The following is a 12,941-nucleotide window of genomic DNA, read 5'->3' as shown; positions in this document are numbered from 1 at the left end:
TATATATATATATATATATATATATATATATATTTTTTTAAAAGCAGGTTGCTTAACAACAGTATAAGTTCATTGTCATAAAAATAATGTGTGTACATACACATGCATAAATGAAGATCAGGAAAAATATGCACTAAGGTAATTGAAGATGACCTCTGGGTAAGAAACGTAAAGATGTGGATGTTTTTCATACTGGTTTTTATTATTTTCACTCATCTGTATTTTCTAATTTTGCATACTGTACATGTACTGCTTCTACCATAATAAAAGGTGGTTCTTACATACATGAAATAAAAATAAACAAGGAACATATTTTAAAGTGCCATAATAAGTAGCTGTTTATTCATGTGTACGTCCCCACATAATGGTTTTTGTTTGGCAGGAGCCACCATGTCAGCATTGATCCTAACAGCCTGCATTATTTGGTGCATCTGCTCAATCAAGTCCAACAGACACAAGGATGGCTTTCATCGGCTCAGGCAGCATCATGACGAGTATGAAGATGAGATTCGCATGATGTCCACTGGCTCCAAGAAGTCGCTCCTAAGCCATGAGTTCCAGGATGAAACGGACACTGAAGAGGAAACATTATATTCTAGCAAACATTGAAAAATACACTTTGCATATCTCCCAGCATAAGTACCAAGCAAAATTACAGTTCCTCTTGGGAGACACTGCATTAAGAGGAGAGACTGTCTTGCTTCTTCAAAGAGCTTTGGGAAGTTAACCTGCTAAATCTGTATTCTCTGTGAATTTCTCTGGCAGTGTTGAACTTCCCTTCATTAAAGTACTCTTAACCTTTTTAAAAAATCTGATTTCTATTTATGCAGCAGAGATGGGACAGCCACTTTGTTTTTCTTCTTAATTTAAGACAAGCTATTTGGAGCTTATGTAATAACAGCATAAAGCCAACTAGTGGATGTTGTATTTGCACACCAGGTGTTTACTAGTGGCTTTAGCTTTTTTTTTTTTTTTCTTTCTTTCTTTCTTTTAAAGGCCAAAAGAATCCAGACACATTAAAGCAGGGACAGCAGTCAGATACTGACATAAAGCTTTAAAAACTCAAGGTTTTTCTCAACCTACTGAGGAGTACTCTTCTCTAGTTATTAGATAGCTGGAGTTTCTCTTATTCAGGTTTAATGGATTGAATGATTTTTAAACATATGTAACATTAGGAAATGAATAAATGGGCTTCCGCATTTGTCTTTCTACCTGTTTCCAGGCTAGATCAGAACTGGTGGGCTGTGCAGTAAGCAAGATTTTACTACCTACCTCTCTTGTAAGGTTTAGCAAAGTTCTAAATATACCCATTTTAAGGGGGAACTCATTGACTTTATTGTGCAAGGTCTGAATGTCCACTTGAATGGAGCTGAGAGGGAGATCTAGCAAAAGGTGAAACTCATGTTGCCTATCTTTTAACTTGCTAAAAATCCACAGGTGCTGCTGCTTTTATCTGTGAAGCACTAGTTTAATCTAGGAATGCCTAATTCTTTAATATTTCCTAAATTTGAACCTTTTTCTATGTTGGACACCTATGGTTTTCAGATGACCCGGCCATCTACAAGATCTGAATTCTACTGAAAATATCTGGAAGTGTGGAAGAGACCTACTTGCACATTCTTAACCTATCTTTGAACACAAAACATCTACACTTCGTGCTCCAGCCTGAGCCTTCACTCAGTAATAGCATACTATCATTAAAATAGCTCGGCCAGTCTTGTTCACATAGTCCTCTGCAAGTGATGGGGTTCTTTGTCCTAATGTTTCATTTGATGGTCTCTCTCTCTTTTTTTTTTTTTTCCTGACCATCCAATTTTGTTAAAAGTTCATTTGAAAGCTTTTAGTGATGGCTCCCTCCATTTAAAAAAAAAAGAAAAAAAAAGTGTAAACTATGGACTGCCGTGTGGTTTAACACTGTGGTGTGAAAGTGTCATCTTCACTGCCAGTCAGGCAAAGAACTGTAAGTTTTGCATTTTATTGTGTCTGTCTTATACAGTGGAAATGATGCTTTTTGTAAGTATGAGTCTTACCAATGATTTAATGGTTTAATACCTTTGAATGTTTTAATGGCCAAGTTGCTGCTGAACTTGTACTAAATCAGGGGATCAAAAAACTAGCTCTCATCTTTTCAAATTGTGTTTCATATCCATTAATGTATCAGTTATTCCAAAGCTTTTATGTGGAGTTGTTTACTCCATTCACCTAGGTCATTCAACCAGGTTTTGTGAGAAATACATCCAAAGTGGCTTTATAACAGAGATTTTGCTTAGCATGAATAATGAGGTCATAATATTTGTTAATAAATGTTGGTGGTAAGTTTGAATGACTTAAGGTTAAACCATTTTGGTATTAATCCTGGTATTACAAATCTACGTTCTGCCACCTCATTCTCATATCACCACATTCACAATAGTTTGTGGGATGCTAATATTAAATATACATGACTTAATTTCTTCTAATAACACTTTATATTTCCTTAAAGCTTTATTTTCAAGAGTGCAAAGTCAGAGAACCAACACAGGGCCTACTAGTGGCTGGCCCTGCTTGGGACATTGCAACTAGAAATTAAACCAAGTTGATACAACAGCCTTTGCTTTAAAAGCAGTGTTCTTCACTAGAGGACACCTTGACATTTACTTCTTTCTTGATTAAACATGTCTTTAACATATATCTCAGTGACTAAAGGCCATGCCTTTTAACTATGTATAATTTTTTTTTAATGAACACACAAATAGTTCTTGAAGTAGTTTTTTCCTGAAAGGAAAACCAAATTCTGCCATAAGTTTTCAGTCTTTAATTACTTGCTAAATAATGCATTTAGCTGGAAAACAAGGCCTTCTCAGCCTGTTACCTATGAACATGAATGTACAGGATCCATGACTACTAAGACTGTATTTTCAGCCCTGCTCTGTCTTTTATTTGTGGATCTAATCTAATATTAGACCACATTAACAACTGAAGACATTGAAGCCATATGGGATGGGGAATGCATTTTTTCAGTGTTTTTCCTAGAAACTTTCCATTTCCTTGGAGTCATGTAGGCAAGTAAGTATCACAGTATTAAGAAATGTGCCCAAATCTGAATTGTGCCTTTCTTTACTCACAAGGCATGGTTTTGTCCTGGCGATCAGTCTGTAAGCCTTCTTCCTTCCCAGCTCCTTAATAAAAGCAAAGTGATTGAGTAGGTAATATTCCAAGTGTCTGCCTGTATAAATGTACTAATTATGTGGTTCAAAAAGATGAGCCCAAGCAATTCCAGAGAGCCAGACTCTGGTTTTGATGTAAATTTGTTGAAACACTTGGGTACTAGTGAGATCCCATCCAGTTGAGAAATGCTTGCAATTCTCATTGAAGGGAATTTGCTTTGGGACTTTGTCATCTTCCAGAAAGGAACCATTGTATTTTTGACCCAGTGTGATTGGTCAATCTTTGGTAACTTTCATTGAATGGGATTTGCTAAATTAGTGAATATTGAACTTAAAACTAATTATGAGTTGACAAATAAATAAAAGGTAGTGCTTATGTCTGAGCTTATTGTGTTTCTGAGCTCACACAAGGTTACTCAGTAACCATGACCTGCTCCTCCATTTCCATTTATTCTCAGCATTAAATAGTTTTATCTTCTTGATGCCAGAAGACACTTGTGCCAAGTTTTGTCCCTTGCTGTATTAAAAGCTTCTTGGCTGTGAATGCTATGATAGTGCCCTATATTATGGTTCTCTGGTGGAACTGTTTTAACACTAGCAACCCAGCATTTCCCCTAAGTCTTTATTGTTATTACTAAAAATCCCAGTATGGTTAATGTTCAGCAGCTTTCTATCAACTTTCTGATAACTCTTTGGGTTTTGGATTTGTTTTAATTAAAGCAGATTGGGGGATGATTAGGATCCTTGATTAATATCAACCGAACTTGGATTTCTAGTTCATGAAGAAATCTAAATCTCTCCCAACACTCAATTCTCCTATTTTGGGTAATAATTCCATTAGCTTCCACTTGACTTTCAGAATATTGTCCTGGTTGATTTCAATTTGATAGATTACATTATAAAATTTGAAAGTCAGTTACCATTTTGAGGCAATTGGATACAAATTATGTAAATATGTACGATTATGATTTTTATAAATGGCATAACATGAGTGTACTAGCTACATTCTATGCTGGCCATGATGCAGATTTTCTGGAGGTATAACATAATGGTATTTTTTTAATGCTCTTTTCACCTCTCTCTTTTTTTAGAATGATGCTCCCCAGCTCTAGAACTATATATATATAGCTGTTTATATGACATGCCCAATACCCATTCATCTCAAGTGCTACAGTCTGGTTGATTTCATGCACTGTGCCTTCAAAATGAAATTTTTAAAAGGGACTTTAAATGAAGTTGAATAGTAGTTTTAAAAAGTCAATCTGTGTAATTTATGTGAAATCTTAACTGTAATGAGGTCCTTTCTGTTTTTTATATGTAAACAGATTACTAATCCTGTATAAAAGTTATTTTATGATGTTTGTCTTTGTGTTTTGTCTCATAATCTTTTATCAAAAGGAATAGGTCAGACAGAGTTATAGTTCCAATTTGAAATTTATATATATCTAATTTTTCTGCCTATCCTAGGGGAAAAATAGTACCAGGATGGGAATTCAGAGTGTCACCTATATAATGTTTCTGTCTTTATGAATTGACTTGAAAACTTTGTTCTGAAGTATTCATGGCATATAGTCGCCACAGTTCACTTCTGTTTTGTAATTCACTAGATATGTTCAATTATTCTACAATGTCACAACAAATAGTAGCAATCCAGCATTTTAACAGTATGCTTTAACACTCCCTTTTATTCCATGCCCTATCTTTAGGACATAAAGAAGGATCAAAACGTAGTTGGGAAAGATGGGTACACACCTGTAATCCCAGCTATTTGGGAGGCTGAGGCAGGAAGATAATAAGTTGAAGGCTTGCCTGGGTAACTTAGGGAGATCTTTCTTGAAAAAAAATTTTTTTAATTCCAAAAGGGCTTGAGAATGTAGCTCTGTGGTAGTGTTTGCCTAGTATTCACAAGACCCTGTATTTAGTCCCCAGTACAAAAAAAAAAAAAAAAAAAAAAAGTTGAAAGGTTTACCTAGTTTAAACTTGTTAAAATTTTAGTCCAGAGCTGGGGATCTATGTAGCTGAGTGGTTGAGCAGTTGCCTAGTTCTAGGTTTTACCTTGTATCACAAAACAAAAACAAAAGTTTTGATACATTTCTAGGTGAAACCTAGTTAGAATAATGTGTCCTGGCACTTTTAGGAGTGATGATGAATTCAGTATTCCCTTGTTATTTAACAATTTGTTGATAGTGCTACTATAATAGAGATTGGGAAATAAAGTTATATAAGAAACATAGGTTCTGCTGAAAAAGGAACTAATAGTCCAGGCTAGAGAAATAAAAGTGGAGAAAAGCTTACTTCAATTGTGTTTCATTCCTCTAACAAGAAAATCTGTAAGGAAGTAAAGCAGAGAGGTTTAAGCTTGGACCAACCTATGACTGATTTTGGGCTCTGCCATTTGCCTCAAATGTGACCTTGTGTTGCACAATTTTGTAACATTCTGTATCTCAATTTCTCTACTGGTAAAGGAATAATCCTTGATAGGATTATAGTGGGGATTAAATGAATTAAATGCTAATACACTACTCAATTATAAATAAGTGACAATGTATAGGCCTCCATCTCTCATTCTTACTTGCAGTTTGAATACCAACCAAATCTACACTATTTATTCCAAACTTCAGGTAAATACACCATTAATTACTACCCACAATTTAGAAAGCAGTGAAATCAGACAGCCCAGTTTTCACTTTCAATTACAGTTTCTACCTATGTTAACTGGTAGAATGTTTAAAGCAAACATGCTATTTTTGGCACTTTTGGCTGAGGTCATATGGGATCCTGTTCCTTGTTTCCTATTTTTGTGTAAACAAATGGAGACAAAGTGAACAAGAATGAGATAGATTGGCTAGATGCCCTTCAATAGATGAATAAATAAACTGTGGTATATATACACAATGGACTATTACTCAGCAATAAAAGAGAATAAAATTATGGCATTTGCAGGTAATGGATGAGTTGGAGAACATCATGCTAAGTAAAATGAGCCAATCCCAAAAAACCAAAAGCCAAATGTTTTCTAATAAGTGGATGCTAATCCATAATGGAGGGTGGGGCATAGGATGAGTGATGGAACTTTGGATGGGGCAAAGGGGAGGGGGGGGAAGGACAAGGGGGTAGGAAAGATGGTGGAATGAGATGGACATCATTACCCCAGGTACTTGTATGACTGCACAAATGGTGTGACTCTACTTCATGTACAACCAGAGAAGAAAAAAATTCTCCATTTGTGTGCAAACGAATCGAAGAGCTTTCTATTGTCATGTATAACTGATTAGAATTAAAAAAAAAAAAAAAGAATGAGATAGGTTGGCCTGTATGGAGTTAAAAAAGTGTTCAAGTTTAGAAACCAGCCTGGAAGAAGACTAAAGACAAAAGGGTGAGAGTGGTCTGAAGATGTGGTAATTGAAAGTGGGAATAGATTGAGATGGAAGCTTCAGCTTCAGCAAATGCACTGATTCAAATGGAAGCAATGATAAAGGCAAAGCTGTGATGGAAAATAAAAGCAGCAGGTGGAGAAACTGAAGATGAAACATGTAGAAATAGAATGCAGAGTAAATAGAAATTGTTAGGATAATATGGATTATATTCTATGATTGTCAGTGAGGTTGAGCCAAAGTGAAGGGGGTTATGGGGAAGATTTAGATTGCAAGATCTGAATCACAAATTTCAAATATTTGAAGTGACTCCAATATTAATAACTACTGTTGCTTATTATATATCACATGGTTTTGTGATATATAATAAGAGTTTTGCAAGACCAAACAAGCTTTTGAGTCTGAAAATATGTTAGGATCCTTGAAGAATTGACCTGAAGACAGAGCAGAGAGAGTAGGTGGGGTGTGGGCAGATTGTTGCAATTACTGAACTGGAGAACTGCTGAATTTTTAAAAAAATAATTTTAGAATAGTTTTAAATTTATAAAGTTGAAGAGAATACAGAGCTGGCTGCTGCGTTTTTATGTGGAGAGTGTGGGTGTTGGGAGGGCAATGAGGAAGGATTGTATGCAGTTTGTATTTAACAGAACTTGAACAGGAACTGAAGGTGTGGTAATTGAAAGTGGGAATAGATTGAAATGGAACATCCCATTTCCTATGCCAAGTCCCTTTTGTTCTGAACAAAAGGGACTTGGCATAGGAAATGAGATGTTTAGAGCCTGGCCAGCTCTGCATAACTTGATTGACACAGGGGTGAAGCCCTGTGGCACTACCCTTAGGTGACTGAGTTAAACTCAGATCTCCAGTGGAAGGTATCTCTATTTTACAGTTGAAGGAGACCTCAGAGTTTTTCACCACCAGTAAAACAGAGAAGAAAATTTCTATCCGGGTTCCTGATTTTGACATTATCAAATGCTATGAAACAAACTAATTATTTTCAAAGAAATATATGATAAATTTAATATCACTGGGAACAATAAGATAGCAGGACTTCTAGAAATGAATACAATATTTCATTACAAAATAATGCAGAACACAAGAAATCAATATAGAAATCACACTCTCAGTGTAACCTGAAGTGAGAATTCTTAAACTTCAAATTGAATAAAATGAGAGAAATCACCAAATCTCAGCATATACTTCCACATGCCACCCCACAACCCCACCACACCGCAAGGGGGGCGAAGGCAGATGGAACAGCCTGCAGGGAAGACAAGATGGATGCCAGCCAAAGCGCATAATGTCCTAACATCCGTCTAAAATCTCTGCCAGACTAAGTCCACCAAGGTCCTAACTGTCTAAAATGTGTGTCCAAACAGGTCAGAGCCCAAAAGACAGGCGAGATTCTTCAAAGTGAGTGTCATTTAAAGGGAGTAGGTGTGGTTTAAAGGGGCAATCTTTAGAATACAGCTTCCAGTGACTGTGATAAATGAACAAAGAAAAACACCCTTAGGGATGAAAGAGAGAAACAAAAGAATCCTCCTAGTGAAATAAGAACTACAGAACTGGAGCCCATTCAACCCCTCTCCACCACCAAAACAAACCAACACCCACCAAAGTACCTGAACTTTGCTCTATGGACAGATCTGTCATGAAAATAACAGATAGGAATACTGATAAGAAACAATTATATGAAGATGATATGATTATGTACATAGAAAACGAAATAATCTACAAATAAACTAGACATAATATGAGAAATTAGTTCTATTTCCAGCTCTAGGAAGACAGGCCTTATCAAGAACAATTAGAAAAGCCAGATTGAAAAACAAAACACTGAAGAAATAGAGAACAACTAAGGTAAGAATGACTTAATGAAATCAAGAGTCTAGAGCCCAGGAAAGTGAGCAGTGATAGTAAAATGTTTATCTTGAGGCATTTGTTGATTTGTAAGTGCTGGTTGAGAGGTCAAGCAGGAGGCAGAGAACCCAAGGAGTTTTAGGTAGTATCACTGGCTGAAGGAAAATAATAATAACATCTCAGCACCTATCCCATGTAAGGTGTACTGGTAAGGAGGCTTTCCCTTAGGAAACAAATGGCTACCCCCACTCAAAGGGCTAACCCAAAACAGATCAGTTTTAACAAACAAGGAATCCCACCTGGCATTAGACTACCTCATGCAGGATTAAGCTGATCTGCCCCTCCTTGAACTGCCTGCAACAAACAGCAGGAAAGAGTCTGGAGGAAGATATCATCCAGAGCCTCAAATTTTATCTATAATATACAGTATCCACTCAAAAGTTAGTCTTATTAAAAACAAGATGAAATGATGAAAGATCAAAGGGGAAAAATAAGAAATAGTTCCATGAGAGGTACAGTTTTTCAGTTATCAAACAGATATTTTAATAATAGTGATGAATAGGGGCTGGGGATGTGGCTCAAGCGGTAGTGCGCTCGCCTGGCTATGCGTGCCGCCCAGGTTCGATCCTCAGCACCACGTATAAAAATAATAGTGATGAATAAATTTAAGAAAATAGAAGATGAAAAATGTTAGCAGAGAATTAAAATTTATTAAAAATTTAAAAGGAGAATTTCAGTTCTAGACAAGATGGGATAGAATTATTCCCCCATTCCTCTCATGAAATCCAGCAAAATGTTTATACATTATGTATATATTCAGAAATGTGGAAAAAAGGCAGACCAGACCAACTAGGAACCTCAGGATCTAAAAAACAAGGTAGAAGTGAGTTCCTGGCTTTTCTCTTTGCGTCATGTATCCTATGATATGTGCTAGAGAGTCTGGATATCCAAAGATGCTAAAAGGTGCAGACAAGAAAAATCCAAAGGAAAGCTTTTCTCTCCAGGGAAAGACCAAGAAACAAGTAGCCTAGCAAGACAGAATATTGTTAGATGATAATTGTGCTACTCCCAACAAATGCTACAGAACAAACCAAGACCCATTTCAACCCCTGGCCAGCAAAGGCTGAGGGGGAGGGGCTAGACAGGCATCCTCACCTTGCAGTAATGAAGTGCCCCCCCACATCCACACATAGTGGTCTCTAAGAAGGCAAAATAGGGGTCTGGGACTTTCACTGCTGCACAGTAATAATGAGGATCCCTGCTGTGATGTCAGTGGGGACCACATGGGAAGCAGTAACAAGGCTCTCTCCATACCTGGGATGTCAATGAAGGCCAAGGGAGCACCTGAACTTCCAGCACCCCCCCCCCTCGAAGAACCAAGGCAGTTCCCAGCCTCTCCCACTGGCACAGTGTAGGAGGAAATCTACTAAAATGGAAGATTTAAATAAGATCCAGTCTCATAATACCTAAAACATAGCATATAAAATACAGGATTATATGGGATATAATTAAAAAAAAAAAAACTCATGTCAAAAATCCAGAAAATTTCAACTGAGTGAAAAAACACAATCAATCAATCAACAGACCCCAACATCAAGATGATAGATATGTTGGAGTTATCCGACATGGATTTTAAAATAGTGTAAAAGTACTCTGAAGCACTAGCCAAGCAACCCAGCTACTTTACTTAGGAGTCTGAGGCAGGTGAATTGCAAGTTGGAAGCCAGACTGAACAACTTAGTGAAATTGTGTCTTAAAAAGTAAAAAGGGGGCTGGGGATGTGGCTCAAGCTGTAGCGCACTCGCCTGGCTTGTGCGGGACGCTGGGTTCGATTCTCAGCACCACATAAAAATAAAATAAAGATGTTGTGTCCACCGAAAACTAAAAAATAAATATTAAAAAAAATTCTCTCTCTCTCTCTCTCTCTCTCTCCCTCTCAAATAAATAAATAAATAAAAAGGGCTGGGGATGTGGCTCAATGGTAGAGTTCTTGCCTAGCATATACCAGCCCTGGGTTCAATCTACAGTACTGGGGGTGGGGGGGGAAAGCATTTTAGAGAACAATTATAAACAACTTAGGACAAAAAAAAAATTTTTTTTTAAGTCTCACTGACAGGCATGGTTGGCACATTGCTAATAATCTCTGCTATTTCAGAGCCTGAAACAGGATGACTGGTCTGAGCAACTTAGGGAGAGCCTGTCTCAAATTTATTTTTTGTTTTTTTAAAAGGGCTAGGGATATAGCTCAGTGATAGAACATACCAGGCCCTGGTTTTGATCCCTAGCAACACATACACACACACACTTTCACCAAGGAAACAGTCTTGGCAAAGAAACAGAAGATATAATAAGGAACTGAATGGAAATTTAGATCTGAAAAGTATAATAATTGAAATAAACTAAGCACATGGACTCAGTAGTAGAATGGAAGGGCCAGAGAAAGACATATTTGTCTGTCAGTGACCTAAAGATGGAATAGTAGATAACCTTCCATCTGAACAACAGAAAGATAGATTGAAAAAAAAAATAGCAGAATCTCAGGGATTTGTGGGACTTTATCAAGAGATCTAGCAGTTGTGTCATCAGAATCCCAGGGAAGAAAGAGGAGAAAAAGCATGGGGCAGAAAATTTTTGAAGAAATAATTTCTGATATTTTCCTAAGTTGGGCAGAAGATTCGAGAACATGAACAATCCCAAACCGAAAAACTTCAGGAAATCTACACAGAGACACGATACTCAAGTTTTTTAAAATAAAGAAAAAGAACAATCAAGAATGGAGAGAGAAAAGATGGCAAAATCAATTCAAACGATAGCCAATTTCTCATCAGATGTGGTGGCCAGAAAAATTGGCACATTTTTTATTCAAATGCTGTGGGAAAAACGGAAAGAAAGAACTCCAGATTTTATATGAAAGAGAAATCAACATTCTCATTTTTAAAAATAATGAATAAATTTATACTCACTGACCTTCTCTTTAAAAAAAAATGGCTGAAGGAAGTTCTTGCAACAGAAAGGAAATCTTAGAAGAGAAGGAATCTTAGAAAAGGAAGGAAGGAGGGAAGGAGGGAGGGACGGAGGGAAGGAGGGGTAAAATGACTACAATATGGGGAAATAGAATAGGGTTTTCTCTTGGATTCTGTATGTTTGACAGTTAAAGCAAAAATGACTGACGTGGTTCTCACTGCACAGGTAGAGGAAATATTAAAGACAATTATAAATGAGAGTGACATCACAAGAGGTAAAATGACTACAACTTCACCAGAACTGGTAAAGTATCAACTCCAGTGTTCTGTGATAATTTATATATTTATAGAGGGTGGGTTTGGACAGTGATTTTAACAGGTTGAGGGGTCAGAACGAGAGCATATGGAACCAGCATACACTTTCTAGATTTGCTGGCTGCAAAAAGGGAAGAAGGCTGGAACTCCAACTATCACAGACACAGAGGAATGGGGCCAGTGGAGAAAGGCACAGAGAGACTGGGCGATGGAGCACCGGCGGAGGTAGGATGAGGAAGAACCTCTGGCTTCCTAAGAGGCTGGCTGGGAAGGTGAGGGAGTTCTGTCTGAGGATGACTCTCCTCTCAGTCGTGCAGGCACCTGTTGAGAGAAGGGATAAATCAAAACCAAGGAGATGATAAAGATTTGATGCGCCCAAACGGGTCCCAGCATGAGGGGACCAGCATTCCTGGAGCTTAAAAGCCCAAGTTTTCGTCTTGCGACTCAAAAGCTGTAAGATAACAAATTGACCCACCAGGTGGCAGTGTTTGTGGATGTTCGAGTATCCCATCGGCCCTGGCGCTCAGGGCGGAAGAAGAGGCAGAGGTGACTCTCTGGCCCGCATCGCCTCTACTCTCCTATCCCGTCTGACGTTGGACAACAAAGATGGCGGCAGGAACCAGCAATTACTGGGAAGGTGAGGGCGAGGCCTCCGGGTGGGTCCCGCTAGAGGCAGAAGGGCTGACTGTGGCTAGATCTTGGGAGAGGTAGCAGAGGAAAGAGCCAGGCTTTAGGAGCGGCCGAGCTGAGAAGAGGAATTGCGTAGTGGGAGCCCTGGGGACCGAGGAAACCGAATGATCTGAGGGAGGGGGCTGGCCTGACCCGACGGTGTGAACGAGACCAGGGATTGGGGTTGAGCAGAGTGGACAGAGCGAGGTTGGAGAGAAAGAGGGGCCGGAGTCGCCAGGTAGCAATGGGCAAGGGGTAGTGAAGCTCGGACCACGGAGCTTTGGGTTCAAACTCTGAGTGAAGACGAGTGTTCAGCTAGAAAATCCAGAGCCAAGGGAGACTGGAGTTGTGAGCGCTTTGGAGTTGATGTCACTGTTGGAAAACTGAGTGGGAAAAGAGAAAAGGAGGAACTTAGTCTGGTCCATCCGGGGATTTTTGAGCTGAATATCTCCTGCTGGGTCTGGGTGGCAGGTTCAGGCTGAGATTTCGAGGATTGGGTGTTTGAAGACAGAAAGTAACTTTACCTTCTGTCCTGGAGTCTAGGATTGGTTTTGTTAAAGAGGAGGTTGGGAGAAACTGTGAGTTGTACTTCGTTGTACCTCTTCCGGGGGGGG

General features: G+C 38.4%; 2 protein-coding genes across 7 annotated transcripts in view; both read left to right on the top strand.

The window, feature by feature from the left end:
* Nucleotides 1–4,507, top strand: part of Cpd (carboxypeptidase D) — a 71,611-nt gene extending 67,104 nt beyond the window's left edge. The window contains 1 exon segment of the mRNA XM_048792705.1: nt 383–4,507. Within this exon segment, the coding sequence (XP_048648662.1) occupies nt 383–609 (227 nt within the window). The 3' untranslated portion in view covers nt 610–4,507.
* Nucleotides 4,508–12,154: 7,647 nt separating this feature from the next.
* Nucleotides 12,155–12,941, top strand: part of Gosr1 (golgi SNAP receptor complex member 1) — a 58,441-nt gene continuing 57,654 nt past the window's right edge. For all 6 annotated transcript variants that reach the window (XM_048793422.1, XM_048793420.1, XM_015501040.2 and 3 more), the window contains exon 1: nt 12,155–12,295. In XM_048793422.1, coding sequence (XP_048649379.1) covers nt 12,265–12,295 — 31 coding nt within the window. In that variant the 5' untranslated portion in view covers nt 12,155–12,264. The remainder of the gene's footprint in view (nt 12,296–12,941) is intronic.

This window comes from Marmota marmota, unplaced genomic scaffold (genome assembly GCF_001458135.2).
Source record: "Marmota marmota marmota unplaced genomic scaffold, marMar, whole genome shotgun sequence".
Taxonomy (NCBI): domain Eukaryota; kingdom Metazoa; phylum Chordata; class Mammalia; order Rodentia; family Sciuridae; genus Marmota; species Marmota marmota.
The sequence above is the reverse complement of the archived record's forward strand: the minus strand, read 5'-3'. Positions and strand labels throughout refer to the sequence as shown.